Source organism: Gouania willdenowi, unplaced genomic scaffold, assembly GCF_900634775.1.
Source record: "Gouania willdenowi unplaced genomic scaffold, fGouWil2.1 scaffold_371_arrow_ctg1, whole genome shotgun sequence".
Taxonomy (NCBI): Eukaryota; Metazoa; Chordata; class Actinopteri; order Blenniiformes; family Gobiesocidae; genus Gouania; species Gouania willdenowi.
This window is the reverse complement of record NW_021145132.1, coordinates 20,590-39,952: the sequence shown is the minus strand read 5'-3', so window position 1 is coordinate 39,952 and position 19,363 is coordinate 20,590. Positions and strand designations below refer to the sequence as shown.

At 36.4% G+C, this 19,363-nt stretch overlaps 1 protein-coding gene across 1 annotated transcript in view; it reads right to left on the bottom strand.

Moving 5' to 3' along the window:
* The window catches only part of LOC114459883 (dynein heavy chain 12, axonemal-like), a 36,313-nt gene extending 16,950 nt beyond the window's left edge, over positions 1-19,363 (bottom strand). The window contains 30 exon segments of the mRNA XM_028442045.1: positions 6-186; positions 282-391; positions 649-768; positions 1,338-1,583; positions 1,719-1,958; positions 2,048-2,200; positions 2,302-2,477; positions 2,572-2,728; positions 3,542-3,661; positions 3,751-3,897; positions 4,471-4,609; positions 4,706-4,829; positions 5,113-5,305; positions 5,424-5,612; positions 5,706-5,891; positions 6,001-6,214; positions 6,294-6,487; positions 6,683-6,817; positions 6,905-7,030; positions 7,113-7,149; positions 7,332-7,510; positions 7,602-7,693; positions 7,808-7,961; positions 8,038-8,226; positions 9,004-9,199; positions 9,293-9,448; positions 17,265-17,415; positions 17,622-17,715; positions 17,842-17,988; positions 19,275-19,363. Coding sequence (XP_028297846.1) covers positions 6-186; positions 282-391; positions 649-768; positions 1,338-1,583; positions 1,719-1,958; positions 2,048-2,200; positions 2,302-2,477; positions 2,572-2,728; positions 3,542-3,661; positions 3,751-3,897; positions 4,471-4,609; positions 4,706-4,829; positions 5,113-5,305; positions 5,424-5,612; positions 5,706-5,891; positions 6,001-6,214; positions 6,294-6,487; positions 6,683-6,817; positions 6,905-7,030; positions 7,113-7,149; positions 7,332-7,510; positions 7,602-7,693; positions 7,808-7,961; positions 8,038-8,226; positions 9,004-9,199; positions 9,293-9,448; positions 17,265-17,362 — 4,251 coding nt within the window. The 5' untranslated portion in view covers positions 17,363-17,415; positions 17,622-17,715; positions 17,842-17,988; positions 19,275-19,363.

Below are 19,363 nucleotides of genomic sequence, written 5' to 3'. Positions count from 1 at the left end.
TTTACCTCATGGGATACCATGTCAAACTCTCCAAAGAGCTGCCCCATGGTGACGGCCTTTGGATTTAACGTCCTGAAAATAACCTTCTCTTCCTGACCATGGTTTTCCTTCATACGAGTCAGAGTTTCAGCCAGAATATGAAGGACTTTGGTCTTTCCAGAAAAGGGTTCTCCGACCAACATGAAGCTGAAATATTACACAGAGATGCAGACACTTAATACATACACTCAACACGAGCAGACTTAAAGAGATTCAATATGTGTCATTAAAATAAATCATACCCATGTCTGACTTTCATCATCTCGTAGGACTGGATGATCTTTTTGAAGAAATACTCTGTTGGCTCGAGGTTGTCATCTTTACAACACTCTGTTGCAGTGGTCAAAAGCAGCTGTAAGGAAGAGAAACAAGGTCTATCTGTGAGCGACGCTGGATTAAATCAACTTTACACAAATCATATTAATAGTGTGAGGCAACTTTTTTCAGGAAATGTACTTAGATCTCTTGACATGTCAGGAGATAATGTAATTTTCCTGAAAAAAAGTTGTCTGGATAAATGGAACCTTAAAATATTAATTTTAAAAAGAAGACAAAGTGAATTTGCTGGAAAAAAAGTAAAATAGCAAGTAATGCAACAATGTTTCTGACCTTATATTCAGCCTTAGGCAGCTCGATATCAGGAAACAAGTCACTGATGATGCCATTGAAGAGCGGGATGTCATGGGAGAGAAACTTCGGCTCATTGACATCTGTAATGGATCTCAGAATCTGGAAGGTTTATAAAATAATGTCAATACAATAACCACAGATAAATACTTTATCATCAATACATGGATCATTAGTAGAACACCCTTTATGGTTGTCAAACTCAATTTAGTTCAGGGGCCAAATACAGGCCAGTTTGATCTCAAGTGGGCAGCAGATTATAGGCAAGGAAAATTATGCCCTACTTTATACTTCCATGCATAATCAATATGGAATTTATGAATGTATGTATCAGTCCCTGCAGGGTCTTTACTTAAAGTTTTATTTAACTTGAAGACCATTTTGTGGAATTATTTGAAGAAAATGTGCAGGATTTGGGAAAAATTGGGAGTTCTTTTAACAATTTGTGATTAAAAATGACGGCCACCGTGGGATATAAGCACAGGAAGACTGTGAGCCCTGCAAATACTGTGACATTTTGTTGAATTTGTGTATTTGGAGGGGTTGGGATATTAACAACTAAATTAGGACATTGAATTATTCAACGTTTTCTCTATCCTCTAAAAGGTCAGATTTGGCCCCTGGGTCTTGAGTTTAACACGTGCTTGAAATCCATCTATGTGAGAACTTACCAAGGTATCTTCAACATCGTCTGGAAACTGGAGCTTGAGGTTTCCGGCAGCCACCAACACGGCTTTGACAGCCCTCATGCCGTAATCATAATGGAACTGAGAGGAAAGCTGCTCGGAGCACAGTCTGTAAGTCATCACGATCTTCTTTGAGAGCGATTTGGCGTGGAGAAAGCCACACGAATACAGCAAAATCTCGGCGATCAGTGCATAGTTAGGGACCATCATAGCCATAGTACGAAACAACACCTGAACAGAATCATGAACAAAAAAAGATGAAATTACCCAAAAACTGATGACATTGAAAAGATTTGCATTACATGCAACACAAACCAAACATTATATACAGTTATATAGCAAATGTCTATTACTGTGTACAAATACCTTCAGACTGTCAGGCAGTTCTGAACGTCCTGCGTAGCCAGGATTCATTGTGATGGACACAAAACAGTTAGGGTTGAGTTTTAGCTCAGTTCCTTCAAAGTTACAAGTTTCCAGGTGTAGCCCAATGGCGTTCTGTAAGCAGAGAACCTGCTGTGCCATTACAGACAGCACCTCAAGCTCAATACGGTTAAACTCATCAAAGCAAGCCCATGCACCGGATGCAGCCAAACCCTTGAAAAACTGAAAAAGATCAGAACATGAATCATTATTTCCATACATTTTGGCATTGTAACATTAAATACACAACAGTTTCAAGGATGAATTGTTACCTTTCCCATGGCAACATGATCCAATCCATCTGAACAGTTGAAAACCACACATTGTACAGCAAGAGCTTTTGCTAAATCTTTTGTAGTTTCAGTCTTTCCCGTTCCGGCTGGACCCTCAGGCGCACCACCCAAATTCAAGTCGAAGGCTCCAATCTAGGACAAAACAGAGGGGAGTGTGTTTTTATTTTACTCAAGAGATTAAACAACTTCAGGTGATTGTATTTTGTGGAGGATTTTGCCTCTTTTTCCCTTACCAGAGTTCGGTAACATCCGTCAGTCAGAGGTGTGATGACCAGACGTGGTGAGTTTCCCAAATACTCATAGGCATATTTATCATCACAGTTGATCATGCGAACCCGAACATTATTTTCATCATTCCAGTAGTAGCGAAGCTGGGCCAGCCACTGGAAATCTGATTCTTGTGAGACGTCTGTCAAAAATAAACACAAATGTTATTTTTTCTGGATTCCCTCTAATGTTATGATGTATTCACAAAATGAATCTGTCAGCAGAAGGTAGCCTACCGTTTTCGATGAGCTCCATGACAACATCTTTGGCATGGACATCAATTGTGACCAGTGCACCCAAAGTAATTCGGGTCTGCTGGGGCAGTTCACCTCTCACAAGCTCTACAATGTCAGTCAGCTGACTCTGGAGTTTATCAGAGAATTTCTTTAAACCCTGCAATGAACACAAGATGTATCACTCTAAGTTTGCGGAGGCTACTGTGCTCATACAAAGATATTTTTGGTTAACATTAAAACAAAAATGTATTTAATTGCTGCATTCTTCATTCTTAAAGTGTAAGTACATCCCCAGTTTTTTTGCTGATCTGCCACTCGTGGGAAATTCAAAAAATGCCTTGATAATGGGCGTTACTCCTAGAGTGATTAAGACACGCCCAGTTACAGAAGCCCCGACCCCACAGCGTTGCACGGTTCAGCATGGAGCAATCAATCAATGCTCACTGAGGGCTGTCAGAGGAAGAAATCTAGTCCCTCCTCCCATCTTTTTTAGGAGGGGCGGGGCCAATAGTGACACTTAATGACGTCACTGATCTAACCTCAGCCAATAGCTAAATTCAATTGTAAAAGCTGGCGTTCAACCCATAAAGGGCCGTCACTCTGACATTTTACAACTAAAAATGCTACATTTAAATACTTGGACTAAAAGATGAAGAGTGGGATTAGGATCAATAAACTACATTACTTCATACCTAATCATATATATATATATATATATATATATATATATATATATATATATATATATATATATATATATATATATATATATATATATATATATATGTGTGTGTGTATGTTTTAGGCTGTACTTACACTTTAAGGATAAAGATTTTAACTCATTTTTTGAGAAAGTTAAGACATAATGAAGCAATGTATCTCAGCTTTTATTACAAAAAAGTCCCTAAAAATCACTTCTATAGGTTTTTAAAAAAAACAGATAACTCATGAGAAGTTAATGAGTACTCACTGTGGGATGATCTTTGATGGCATTATGAACATCTGAAGTCCAGGCAATCTGTGAAGTGCACAGCACCGCCTGCCCAGGCCATTCTTGGAACCACTGGCTCCTTGTATCGTCATTATAGGCCTATGCACACAAAAACAAATAAGATCACTCAGCTGCCACTGAGTAACTAACTTCAGTTGTTATATTATCAATGATATAACTATACTTACAGCATATGACTGCTGTATTTTATGTTTAACAGTGCGAATCATGACATCCTCCACTTCAAGGAGCCACCTCTCCACCGCTCCTTTGGCATCAGCTGTAGAGATTGTTTCTATGAGTGCAATCTCTTCTTGTTCACTGCTATACATGGCCTGAGAAAAAAAACAAAATGTTGTACAGTTAGATTAAGCACATTAAGTGAACACTTTTTAAATGAAAAATAAAGCAAACAAACAAAAGCGCTCACTCAGCTCAGAGTTTCGAAAATGCTCAATTTCGAATGTGTCAAAAGCTGCAGATCGCATGACAAACACTTGAACATTTGTTGTAAGTTAATGTTGGAACTCTTCTCAAACCAGACTTGACAGCCGTTATTCCACAAACAACAGTAGAAATGATTTTCAAAGATAGTGGACATTCAACAAGGTTTTTTAACTCTCAAATTTGGATCTTGACCAAACTGTATCTCGTGATAGACTTTAGTGGAATGAAGATATCTACAAACTTCAACCTGCTGCCAAATCCACATTCTGGATCGGTCTGTACAAAACTCCATATTTTGATAGAGGTCACAATTTGACATCAATCCACCAAATTTGAAATGAAATCAAAACTTATTTAAACTGTATAGGATTTTTTTTAAATTGTAAATGGGCTTTCCAATGTTAATTTCAAAAAATCAAACTCGTTTTTGAAAGTAACAAAAAAACATATCACTTCCTTACCAGGATATCCATAATGGGTTCTTCAAACTTCAGTTTGGCTATGCCTTCAAAGCATTTCTTTAGATGAGGCTGAACACGCTCTGGATCTTTGGTTTGAGACAGAATATCCAGCATTTCATCATTGGACAAGAAGAAGAACCTGGCAAGAAAAAAGAAACAACATTTTAGATCCATCCAAAATTGTACCAACAGTGGGGAGGCAAGAAAAAAAAGTCCACTTTTTTCTTATTATTACCGAGGAAAGATTAGACGTTTCTCCTCTAGATAAGCATTCAAACCTTTCATGATGACATCAAGGAGTTGGTTGGATTGCTGCAGTTTTTCTAGAAGTCCAGGCAGGGAGGTTGCTCGGAGAACCTGTAATCACAAACACTTTGGTGACTCGTAATTTATCCAAAAACACAAAAACAAAAGTGACAAGATATAAACCTGTCCCCCCCATGCTACACCTGTCCAAAGAGACTGGCATGACTTATCAGTCTTAGTTTTTTGCAGTCTAATTGCAGAATGGCACTTTTTGCATTCTAAATAGTTAACATTTGTCCTATTAACATTATACTTTTAGTCTTTTTCCCCTTTCCAAAATATTGTATTTCATCCCACCCCTAATATTAATTGATACATTGCCTTTTTATGCCCACGTGGTTTCTTCCACACAGTGTGCCATAACTTCCTTCCAGTTTTTGTCGACAGTTTGGAAAAGTTGTCCCTCTTTTGGAATTTGCTGTATGATGTCCTCGGAGGAGAAGATAGGCTCAAGGTAAAGCCACAGCGACTGCACCCCCAACCACTCATCAAGGATTTCCTGGATAAGAAGTAGACGCTTCTCCCAACTCTAAGATCACAAAACAAAACAATACAAATATTCAACACTTCACACAAGTGGAAAAGCCAAACTGGAATGTACATTGAATATTTAATCAAGAGGTAAGCAAAGGAATTTAAAGTCTAACCTTGATATCAGTTACATATGGGGACCCCCTCATTGTCTGAGTCTTAACAATCTGGTCGTCTAACGTTGTTTGAATGTCATCAGTGGATGTCAAGATGAACACCCCTGTCTCTCTATGAGGTTGAAGATTGAATGAAATATCATCCCAAAGACCAATCATAGTCTTAATGGCCTTCTCCAGTGAAAATTCCTGTTAAGAAACATTGATAAATTAGACATGCAACATTATAAAAACTGCACATCACAACCAGTAATGACTAAAAGAGCGTGTAGTTATTCTCACCTTGTTAGCAGCAGTACTAACTGGCTCAAACATCTCCAGATAATGAGTCAACTTTTGTCCAAGGACTTTTGTGAGTGTTGTATCTTTACTAGGAGTGAGGTCATAGCCCACCACATCTGACATCTGTTTCCAGTGATGAGCCCTGAGTGCTTTGTTACATAAGATGGACACTAATGGTATGTGATCCTGTTGACAAAAACAAATGTTAGGGTTTTTTTTTTTTCTCACATCAACAAATCACATTTTTCGTGAATTGAAAAGTTTCCTCAATCAGTTAATTTTTAAGTTCAAATACCTGGAAATCATGCATTTGCTCCATTACAGCCATGCACATATTTAGTGCAGGACTCTCCAGTGTACTTGGATCTTCCCCTTCAGCAAGTTCCCTATCTTTCTCCTTTGATTTCTGCTGAAAAAACTTCTGTAATTTGAAGACTTCCCGAAGAAATTCCTCCAAGTTTGCCTTAATGACGGTCCCATCCAGGCTCAAAAATGGATCATTCATCCAACTGTACACAGAGAAGATGAGAAAAATATCAGCATTTGTAGAATTTAAAAAAGAAAATGTGTTTGAAACTGAATACAGACTTGGTGTGGTTGGTTTGCCATTTCTGGGCAAATATGAACAGCTTCGTGTAAGGACTGCTGCTTTCTTTGATAACTTCAACTTCTGGGTAAGTAGTGAGTTCCCACTGAAAGTATTCCTCGTCTTCATTAATGGAATCGATAGTCTCTTCAACGTCTGTGAGAACTTTCTGGACTTTTCTGACCTCTTTAACATACTGAAAAAAAAACAACAACACAACAACGATTTATTATACTTGCTACTTATGAACAAATTACTTTAAATATTCTCTTACAAAACCAGGGATTTTTCTCCCAACATAGCAATGATAACTATCTATAGATATTGTGAAATCAATGCATCATGTATCATTGAGAAACAAAATAAGCTCAACCAGCCAGTCACACTGTACCTCATCCATGGCATCCACTTCAGAATAAAGTGAAAACTCCTTGATCTTGACACATATTTTCTCCAGCTTCTCGTTTACATTTTCCCTTTTAGCTCTGACCTCAGCTTCTAGGGTCTCCTTGGCCAACTGCATAACCTAGAAAAGAGAAAAGCCGGCTCAGATTACTCTGTCGAGAACAAACTTTTCAAACTCCTTTCAGACAAAAAAGCCAAAGAGCCTTACCATTTCGCTCCGTTCAAACACCTGACAAATTTTCTCCCGCACGAGAAAAACTTTGACGTTAAGCTTCACATCGTCTTCTTCAAAATGATGGACCTTCAGAAGGAAGGTGTATCTGTTCCAGGATTCCTAGAAAATCACAATGTTATACTCAAACCTCATTCACTTGACACATTTTAAATCTCTTGCAATGAACATTTGTTCTTATTACCTTTATTTTTTCATCAAGCTCTTTAGTTGTGTTTGTCCTAGCCGATTGTATGTATTCAACCAACAGACCCAGGTCCTTGGTGTTCTCTGGTCCTTTTACAGCATTTTCGTTTTAAATTCTGAGAGTATCCTATACAGATAAAAAAAAAAAATAGGGATTAGAAATCAAATTCAAAATGTTTAAAAAGTACCACAAGTAAAGTATTTATAACCAACTTACTGTAGAATCGCATCTCTGTGCATGCTGACCAGTTTCTTGACAAGTTTGTCAACATAGGTTTTGACTTTTTTGACAAGTCCATTTTTCAGATCTTCACAGCTCAAATTAACCATGATAAAGCTAGTGTTTGATGGTATATTTGTTATCTCCAGTGATGAAGCCTGGAACTCTTTTAAAAGCTTTTAAAAAGAAGAATCCCAAGGTTAGTATAAGGTAGTTTACACTGAAAAAATAACAAATGCAGGTTGGTATCAGGAGGACATACTTTACCATTGTATACTCATCAAAAGAGTGCTCCTCTTCCGTCAACGTCTGTATTCGAGCTTGTGCTGTTCCATCAACAAGCATGGTGTACTTCTCCACTAAAAACACAAAAACCCCAAAGATTACAAACTTTTACTAATGAACGGAAAGAATCAATTCTGCATGATGGATAACAACATGACAATATCAATGTAGGTAATATCAAACCTCACCAAAAGTGTGGAGGTGTTTCTCCGGCTCTGCAAGATTTTCCTGCACAGCTGTCGTTATGGTGAACTTAGCCCACTGGAGAAACACATCACTCAACTTTGCATCAACAAATACATCTGGGTTTTCTGCCAACCACGCCTGAATGGTTTGTACATTCTGTGGATAAATGTAAGAGCTGTCACACAAATGAACATCAAAAGAAATGTACAATAACGGCAGGATTCAAACTCACCTGTAGGGTGTTGGTTATGGAATTAAGGATTTCCAAAATGGAATCTTCCAAATCTTGTAACGTCGGCTTGAGATCCATCTTTTCGTTCTCAAATGTTAAAGCCATGTTGAAGTTTGGCAAGCAGCTTTTGTTGTCTGAATGGAACATACTCACAAACTTCCTTACACTCCTCTCAAGCAAAGCCTTCAACTAAACATAAACAAAAACACAAACATATATCACATGATGTTTAGCTTTATCACCTTCGATGTAAATGGTAAAAATATTAAATATAATTTAGCTACAGTGAGCCTCTAAATAATTAAATATATTCAATGAAAACACTTGGAGCCAAGCTCCATTCTCCTCTTACCAGATATTGTCAGTTATCTGAATCAGTGATTCTGATCATGGTACCATGATCAATCACACTTTCAAGGCTTGGAATAAATGCATATCCCCATTAATAACTATAAAGTCCAAATGTACAAGAAATTCTTTTTTTTTTTTTTTAAATTACAATGAAATGCGCAAGTCGAATAATTGAGAATCCAACTTGACAACTGAGTAATTTTCCATAAAGATCGGTCAGTTGTTAGCATAAGAGACGCTAACAGGAAGCTAACACAAGAGGAAGGTTATGTTTTTAGTGTTATTTAATAAAGGCTCAGTAATTGTAATTAATTGTAATTTAACATTAGTACTTGAGAATGTAATTGTATTTGACTTTCCGGGAGAAATTATCATGTAATTTCAATTGTAATTGGAAAAAAACTGTCAGTCACCGTAATTGTAGTTGAGTTGTAATTGAACATGGATCATTAACGACGTAATTGTAATTAAAAAAATGTAATTTACCCTAACCCTGGCGGAGGTTATGATGAAATTGACTAAAACCAGCCTATGATGTCACTATTAAAGAGGCAAAATGTATCTAAAGAGAATAAATAAACATTCAAAGAGACAATTTTAAAGTAACCATCTCACCTGAATGGACATCAGTGTAGTAGCACTGGCATAGAAAGAGTCCAGCTTGTTTTTCTCTATTCTCTCCACTGCTTTTTCACTTGTTAACCAGTGCACAATGAGTGGAAACCAGGATTTAATGATGTGATCTTCAGTTCTTTTACATTGGACCTTTGCTTTGTTTTGTAGACTCTTACAGCCCACAGGTTCAGATGATCTGCAATAACCAGAAGTGGAACAAATCAATGCACTAAAAAATTCACAAATCAAAACAACTCCATTATCTGTCAATCGTTTGCCATACTCATACCTGAGGACTGATGGCTCCACTACAACCAACGAAGAGAAAGTCTTGTAGCCATAAGCCAACATCGGCCTTAATTCTGGCCGCAGAATATGCAGATTTCGCTTAATTGATTTGCTGTTTCTCTGTAAATTCTTGTGCCAGGATGTAGAATCAAGCTCTCTGCAAAAAATGAATGAGAAGAAAAAAAAAAAACTCAAAAAAACTTCCATAACTTTCATACAGTACAGTTATTGTGTTCATCATGCACTGTGGAGGCTTACTCTGGATGAGTCTCGATTGGAATATCTACATCCTTAACTATTTGTTTCTCCGAGAACGCAGTATCCACTGGAAAAAATAAAAATTTTACAGGTTAACACCTAAAACCCTTGCACAGAATCATTTATTTATGCATTTATTTTGAGCTAGGCCATAAAGCAAACACACAAAAAAAGGTTGTATGAACTACAGGAAATATATTCTATGCAAATCATCATCATGAAAAAGAACCATCAAACATAAGGTTACAGTTTACCTGTGTGGTCGACCATGACAATGTAGAAGACCTCGAACACTTCATCGCAGAGATTGGGTATCAGAGAATTCTCTTTAACATTGTCCAGAAGGCGAGCAAAGACTGAATCCAGCCATTCTTTCCCTGTGGCCCGTGGGCCACCTGCCGCACACTTCTCAAGGAACTCATAGTTCATCTAGAAACAAGGAAGAAAAAAACATGTCATGGCGTAAGACAGTGATTCCCAACCAGGGGTACAGGGGCACAGTGCAAAGAATACTCGGAAACATTATTTGCTCAATTTAAAAATAATAGGAAAACATTTTAGTTATACGAGAACGTCGTTGGGCAGTGTTTTTCCTAAAGATGAATACATTCAAAATGTTTTTTAAAATACAATTACAATTATATTTACACCCTAACTGTAATTATTATCCAATTACATGATTAAAATGATCATTGACCCAACCCGACCACCCAAAAACTGTAGGCAAAATTTGGCAAATATGACTAAATAATACATGTTTAAATGGACTAGATTTAAAGAGTGCTTTTATGACAAAGTAGTTCTAAATTGCTTCACAATATCAGCTCATTCACACAGGATTATTACTGAATATGTAAATAACTGTACAATATTATTAAACAAGCTGGTTTTTTTTTTTACTTAAATCAGGAATATAGCTGAATATGTAACTAAATTTACAATATTATAAACAATCAATCTTTTATTTGTATAGCGCCAAATCATAACCAATGGTATCTCAAGACACTTTACAGTAGAGCAGTCTTAAGGACGGACTCTTCATTTTATGGATACACACATATGCATATATACGTATATGCAACATGAATTCATGCAGAGTCTGCTGCAGTGCGAAGGTGTTAACAACCAGAGCTACACCTGTGAGTCTGGCCACTGCTGCGGGGAGTCGCAGTGCTGCAGTTACTACTATGAACTCTGGTGTAAGTCCCAGTTTTTTCTATTCTTTCTTCAATGCCACTGATTTTTGACTGCATCATTGATCAACTCCTTTGTAATACATGTTGGATATGTTGCAAATAGACCCAAAGGTGCTACTCATCAGCCAGTAAATGGAATAACGTGTTTATGACGTGTTTATCTTTCTTTGCTCGGAACGGTCATTATTCTAAATGCTGATGTGAATTTTTAATAATGAAGCCCTTGGATCAGGCAATCACATTTTTGTGGCCGCCCACTGTGATAAATATTGAGATTAGACTATTTATGGTTGCAGTCATTATTGCATTAAAGGGTTATTTGAGGTGATGGCCCTGTATGAACCTAAATATTATAGTAGACAGGGTTCTCACCAGGAATTTTTCACAGCGTAGGGGGATCACGTGGCGCGCATGTTATTGTAGTGGGTCTGGCATCAATCACCCCCCCACCCCCCACGGAAAATTTTTAAATATATAAATCGCTGAGGGCCAAATTCTCTGAAGTAAAACTAAATCTTTGTTCCAGCCTTACTTTAAAGTAGGGCTGAACGATTTTTTCCCTCAATAATGTGACTTAATATGCGATTATTTTTTCAAGGGCCTCTTGTCATGTATTTTTCAAAGAACACAAGCAATGAATCAATCTGTTTCATAATAAACCATTTCAGATTTATTTAAACTTTAAATAAATATAAAATATACATTTTAAAGCACAGATTACAAAATCTGTGGCTTTACCTCTTGAACATATCTAACTATAACTTCACGTTTCATGAAACATGTAAACATGTGGACTGCACTTCTTAATCTCTGAATTTAACAGGACAGGGTAAGACAAGAAAAAAAAATTTAAAAATAGCTGCCTTTGCGATTATAAAATCACATTTTATGATAATATCACAAATGCAATTAATCGTTCAGCCCTACTTTAAAGCCAAAACTTATTTGTTGAATTGATGAATGTAGTTATTTACTCATGCTTTGTTTAGGTCCTCCACTAATAAATACTCACTGTGTAGACAAGAAATAACATCTTATTCAAAAGATTGATTCGAAGATGAGCTTTTCAAATTTAAATGGGGTTTTATGAGGGACCCGCAGTAATATCACGACTGTTATGGACACGCCCCCAACTCATCAATTGTTCTATTATTTTATTTAGTTGATTTTTTTTTGTTTAGGTTAAAGAATGTCCATGTCAATTAAAATTACAAAGTCAATGATCTGAACTCAATAACAGTTCTATTATGATGACAACAGCACGGAATTTTTCAATTACAATTACAAATAAAATGATGTCATAATTGTAATTGTAACAGTATTACGGTTAGAATTATATTTGAGCCCAACCCTGGTGCTAGTTTGGCTTCAACTCGAATATTTGTAAAATACAACATTTTTGTATCTTACAAATCCAACAAGATATGAGAGTGACTGGTTAAGATGAAATATTAAAGCTAGCATCATTAAACCTATTAAGTCTTTTAAAATGCTTTTGAACATTCCTCTTTTCAAGACAAAAACACACACACACACGCACGTACGGGCTGATAACAGATTTTGCTGGACGATACAGTCCCACAAATTATTTTAGACCAAATTAACCACTAATGTAATGATAACATCATATTAATGCAAGCATACCCTTTCAAATGCAATCAACTTGTACACACACAATTCTGAAATTAAAGTATAGACTAGTACAATGCCCGTCAGAAGTATGCATTCATGTGGGAGCATAAGTACAGTTGTCAATTAGGGCCAAATGAGAATATGTTTGAAGGTTGGACATACTCTGTACTCTGTAGTGTTATGAAGGGGTTTATTTGCGGGTGCAAAGTAAAATAGCGTGTGCAATTTCCCTGGTTTAATTTTATGGGACATGTGTATGATAAATGTGTATGTTGTTTTTCATACTCATTTTTATATTGTTTTTGTTTGATGTATTTATTATTTATTTTTATTTTTTTAACTCGAATTTGCAAAATAAAAATAATCTTTATCTACAAATTCGATAAATTAATTAAATCGATTATTTGTCCAGCCCTACTATGGACACTAATTCATGATAGAGGTAAACGCAAACCTAACTGGGATTGTTGGTATAAGCCTTAATAGTGTTATAATCAATATTATACATTTTAATCACATTATCATAAACATTATCATCATTATCTTTATGGGCATGTGCTACCTACGATGCTGGTTAACTTCTTACAGGGGTAAATCACCATGGTAATTTATGCTAAATAGCGAACCAGGTTGGGACCAGGTTAAGTGCTAGAATAAAATATTAAGCAAGTACAAAAGCCCCGCCTACTGACCAATCAGTTCTCTTGGAGAATGACCTGCCCAAGAATGGACAGGTCATTCTCTGGACATGCTGCTGCTGCGTGAATCTGATCCGACAGCTGACAGGAAAGAAAGAATGGATAGATGCAATCCCTAATTTACACGATGACATTCTAATGGAAAGATATAGATTTTTATCTAAAGGTGGACGGTCCAAAATTATTCAGCTGATAAATGCCTCGCTTTTTAACTGATAAATTAATTCATTAATTAATCAATTAATGATGCATTAATGCATTATTTTATTAATATTTGCTGTTTGTGACACTGAAAGCCTCAGTCCTGTAAGATAATACAGGCTGTATAAAATATGAATATTGTCCACCTTATGATGTAGGGAAAAAAAAAAAAAAAAAAAAAAAAAAATGATGTAGACTGAGCTGTATGAACGCAGCATCAGACCCACAGACTGCACCCTAAATGAGGCGGATAAGTGGATAGAAACTGTGCCTTAGTATTTATTCTCCCATGAATAAATATTGTATAATCTCACAAAACAGTCATCAATTCTCTGCCTGCATTCATTTCTGACTGCTTTTGCTGCAGCAACAGTGTTGTTTTTGGTCCGAATTATGGATTTTAAATCTTCATATTTTTAAAGAATAATTTCTGGATTGTGACATAAGTTGCTCTGCACAGTTTCTCCGTGTTTGTGATTGGTCTGACACTGAAAACAGACACAAGGATTATATTACGCACACAAATAGTTTTGTTACACTAATTGCCCCATATGAAATCTCCACCTGTTTAATGTGAGCGCACACGCAGCCAGGTTAAAATCACCTGGGTTAAGTTAACATGTTGATAGCCAGCTTTGTAGTACAGCTGCTCTGTGACGAATCATTTTTGGTAAGGTGAAGCCCACTGAGGGAGAGATATCCTGGATATACTTATCCAGCATTGTCATATTAGCCCTATATCTTACAATCCTATTAATTATGAATTTTGATTAAGCTAGGATTTTACCAAGATTCTATTTCATGAAGGAGGAATTACAACAGTTATCATATAGATATATATTAAATTACATATGCAGCGAGTTTGCTCCCAACCACGCTATTAGCTACACTGGCTTAATAAATCCTGTTTGTTAATCACCACTCAATTACTTTACTTTACTTTGAGATTCAAAATGACTTTGTTTCTAGGAGAAGTGAGTTTCCATGGGAAAGATGAGCATGTTATAGTAACAGTGTGTTTCTTTTTTTTTTCATATCCCATTTTGTGAGGGTTGAGTCTCTGAAATCTGATTATATCGTCATTTTTTGCAGGAGTAATTACAGGGTCCTCAGTGGGTTAGAGATAGGGATGTAACGATTAATCGTAAGGCAGTTAAAAATCGATTCATAGGTATCAAGGTTCACATCGATGCTGTGAAAATTGAATCGCAGTACTTTTTTTTAACCAGCAGAGGGCGCTAACCAGAAGTCATGGCGGCGGGCGAAATCTGCTAATACTTTCTTTCTGGCCACCTTCTACTCTTAAACATATTCATAAATGATTCCTTACCCCTTTAGCACCAAAAGAATGTCTGTAATATTAAGTGAATATCTGTAAAAGTCACGTTTTTCTATTAACTCTGTCTGCTAGCATAGCATCTCTTCTTCACTGCACTTAGCTGCATGCCAACCGACCACTGGGTTAGCATCGCCCTCTGCTGGTTCAAACAAATATCTGAGGCAAATATAGTGCAGACTGTTTTTCTTTTTTTTTTTTAAGGTCCAATTGTTAAGTCACAAAATACATTTTCAGTTGCACTTTAAAAAAAAAAAAAAAAAAACACTTATGCAGTTTTGTATTGTTTACTATGGAACCAGAATTTAAATGAATAGGCTTCTTCATTTGTATTATTCCTTTATTTATTTCATTCAAGATTTATTTTTAGTTAAATTGCATTGTTTGAATAGTTCATCAAGGGATGCTTTTGACAATGAAAAAAAAAAGGAAAATAGTAGTATTTTCTAGTTTTTTCCCCCCCAAAAAAATAAAAGAATATTTTTCAGTCATTTAAGTACAGTCCCATTTAGTAAAATGAATCGTGAGAGAATCGTATCGTGAACCCAGTATCGTGAATCGAATCGTATCGGGAGTTGAGTGAATCGTTACATCCCTAATGCACAGGCATTTTATTTTCATATCATCTGTTCAGATCAGTGCTTAAACTGACAATAGGATAAATGATTTTTTTCTTATTTTGATGCATTATCAGTAACTCAGGGTGATTTATCCTTAATGTTCTCACTTACAGTTGTTACAATGCTGTCATTAAGTTGTAATGGTTACTTTGAGACATCTACACAATAGTTTCAGTGAAAAGAAAATTGTTGCATTTAATGATGGCAGTGTGTAACACTGCTTTTTCTTTTTTTCAGTGAAAATGTGCAAATAATAAATAGGATGTTTTGAAGCAAATAGTATTGACTCAATTTGTCCTCTGAATGATCAATATCTTCTGATGAACATATACAACAACTTGATTTTTCATCTCTACGTTTAATTTTGCAACATCCTTGCCAATACTCACCCCATCTGTCAGTGGTCACGTACTGTGACATGACTTTGGAAACAGCTCCCACATTTAGAGACTATTAAATGAGAATATCAATCTTTAAATGTAATTTGTGACCTCTGTCTGTGAAAGGTGCTATATAAATAAACATTACTTACAGTGATTATTCATTTTACAATAGCCATATTTTAAAATTAATTAGAATTTTAAGATAATTGTTGATGAGAAAGACAGTAAATCCAACATCTGAGGCTTTTGCTGAGTGAGAGCTACTAGTGGACTCAAGCATCTTGTTTTGGTAACAACAGACCCCGATATACAGACCCTGTTCATAACAGAAACACTGAATCATCTGGTGCTATTTCATTTAAAATGACCAAACTAGAGTTATAGTCTTTGTGTATAGTTTATAATTTTTTTCTAAATTATGTTGAATGCATTGGAAGGAGAAAACTCAAAGCTCTATAGATACACATGTGCCCAGATGAGGAAGTGTACGATCTTTCTAGTGAAATCAGGAGAACCATGTTGTGAACACAAACTTGAATATTTAAAGTAATAAGAAATTCCAACAGGTAAGTGTTAAGATTTGGATTTTATCGAGTGCCCTAGGAAAGTGAAGTTACTGTTACTCTATGCTTTGAAAAACAAACACCAGATTTAACATTGACTATAGCATTTAAAACCATCCTCACTGTTAGTGCCTTTGCACATGTTTTTAGGAAGATAGATCAGTTTGCAATAAACTAAATAAATGTTCTGCTCTGACCTACGATGTTATTCATCAAAATCAGTGAAATAAACTACCAACAGTTAAACATTTCAATAAGGAATAGAATTTAACTGTTTTTCACACATCATTTAAAAGTTTGAATCATCACTGAGGAGAAAATACAGTATGTTTTCAAAATATTTATTTAAAATTCATGATAGCTAATTTCTTTTTTGTGTTTTAAAGCTGATATATACAGGGAGAAGGTAGCTGTCAATAAAATCCGATTAGGCCAGGTGCAAGCATTTAAGGGTCAGGCGAGGTCACTGATTTAGGTTTAGGGCCTTGTGTGAGTGTTTTAGGGTCAGGTCAAAGTTCACAAACTTAGGTTTAGGGCCAGGTATGAATGTTAGGGTTTGGAAAGGTTATAGGGTTAGGCTATAGGGCTCTAGGTTTAGAAAGGGGGTCCCAGGCCCCGAGCTCCGAGGCACTGGCTGAGTTTGCATTAAACATTTATGATAGCTAATTTCTTTTTTGTGTTTTACAGCTGATATAAGACATGGGTCAAGCTGACCCGTTATCATAAGAAATGCTAACAGAAAGCTAACACAAGGGGAAGGTAAAGTGTAATGGGCTTATATATTAAAGGCTCAGTAATTGAGAACGTAATTGTATTTGACTTTCAGGGTAACAACAATAATTTTAATTGTAAGTGGTAAAAATGCAGTAATCATAATTGAGTTGTAATTGAACATGGATAATTGAAGACGGAATTGTAACTGAAAAACATAATTGACTCCAACCCTTATTTAAATGGTAAGATATCACATTGTTTGTCTTTTTTGTAGTCATACACATGAATGGAAACACAGATACCATCAGGAACCACTGTGTAATGATTAAGATATAGAACGTCCTGTTTTACAGAACTGCAAGGTCATCATACCTGTGCCTTGGGTGGGTTGCCGAGGGTGACGATGTCTGCAGGTTTGTCTGTGCTTGAGTTCTGCAGCTGAGTGCTGCTTCTCCTGCTCTCCTCTTCATCGTCTGAATAAGGGTCCCTCTTTCTCTTGTGCCGCTGAAGCTCCAGCACCTCTCTGTAAAAAAGTAAGGATAAAGCAACAGCCGTCAGTCATTTTGATTGGCTGTGGTTTGCAGAAAGAACACACAGATAAAAAAAACATAATGTTTGTCATGAGATAGAATTATATTGTTATTGTTTGATAAAATGTATAATCATGTCATGACGAGAAAAATCAATGTAATTTTATCTCCCATCAGGCATCATATCAGAAGTCATTACTTTTGGAGGTGAATTAGTTGGTTGTCACTGTCACTGTCGCTGTCGGAGTACGGCACCAACGATAAGCTTTTTGGAGCAATAGACTTGGATGGATCTGTGAACGACAACACACAAAGTAGAATGACGTGAAGGATGACACACAAGTGAGGTGAGGAAAATATTTGCAATGTGATAAAACAGCTGAGTCATAACACAACACTCAGTCTGTAGTGTGTGTTACCTTTTGGTGGAAGGGGCTCTGCAGTCTTTGCTGGTTTGTTACACTTATCCACTACCAAAGTGTTAGGCGGCACTTCGTAACCCAGCGTCCAATCATTCTTCACCCAGTTTTCTGTCTTGCTCGCTTCACTCCTGTGGCTGAAGATCCCTGTGGAAACACCAAATGAAGAAATCAGGACATTGTTACATGTGATCAAACAGCAACAGGAAGAAACTCCCAGAGACTTAAAACAAAACTGTATTTAAATAAAGGTTGCGGTCAACTATAATTGTAATTGATAATTATTTACACAAATAGCACAATTACAATTGTAATTGTAAAACATCTGTTGCGGTTGTGATCGTAACTGAATTGTAATTGTGTTCAGATAATTGACTTTGTAATTGTAAATGGCATTTAAACTCTATAAACTCGTATTAACAATTTAAAGAAACACAAACCTGTGTAAGATGCAAAGACCAAAAATATTAATACCAATATTTGTATTGATCATGAAGCCTAATAATGTAGCAAGACATGAAAAACAAGTTTGATGATTGCTAATTTCTTTTTTGTGTTTTACAGCTGATATAAGACATGGGTCAAGCTGACCCGTTATCATAAGAGATGCTAACAGAAAGCTAACACAAGGGGAAGGTAAAGTGTAATGGGATTATTTATTAAAGGCTCAGTAATTGAGAACGTAATTGTATTTGACTTTCAGGGTAACAACAATAATTTTAATTGTAAGTGGTAAAAATGCAGGTCACGGTAATCGTAATTGAGTTGTAATAGAACATGGATAATTGAAGACGTAATTGTAATTGAAAAACATAATTGACTCCAACCCTTATTTAAATGGTAAGATATCACATTGTTTATGTCTTTTTTGTAGTCATACACATGAATAGAAACACAGATACCATCAGGAACCACTGTGTAATGATTAAGATATAGAACGTCCTGTTTTACAGAACTACAGGGTCATCATACCTGTGCCTTGGGTGGGTTGCCGAGGGTGAGGATATCTGTAGGTTTATCTCCCATCAGGCATCATATCAGATGTCATTACTTCTGGAGGTGAACTAGTTTTATGATGAAGTCACATGTACAGTAGGAGTGTGGAATCAATCATTGATGGGCGACCGTGGCTCAGGTGGTAGTGGGTCGTCTTCTGATCGAGAGGTTGGGGGTTCGATCCCAGTACCTGACTATGTGTCGAAGTGTCCTTGGGCAAGACACTGAACCCTAAGTTGCTCCCAGTGGTCAACTAGTGCCTTGCATGGCAGTCCTGTCCCACTGGTGTGTGAATGTGAGAGTGAATGGGTGAATGAGCTGATATGTAAAGCGCTTTGAGACTGCTTCAGTGTGGTGATAAAGCGCTATATAAAATCAAGTCCATTTACCATTGTGATGCAGATTTATGTTGGCTTTATCCTTCATTCTTTACTCACCTTAATTCCCACTCATCCTCTTCGTCCTCCCTCTCTTTCTGTCTCCGTTCCATCTCTCTGTACTTGGCAATCATTTCCTCTTGGTCCAC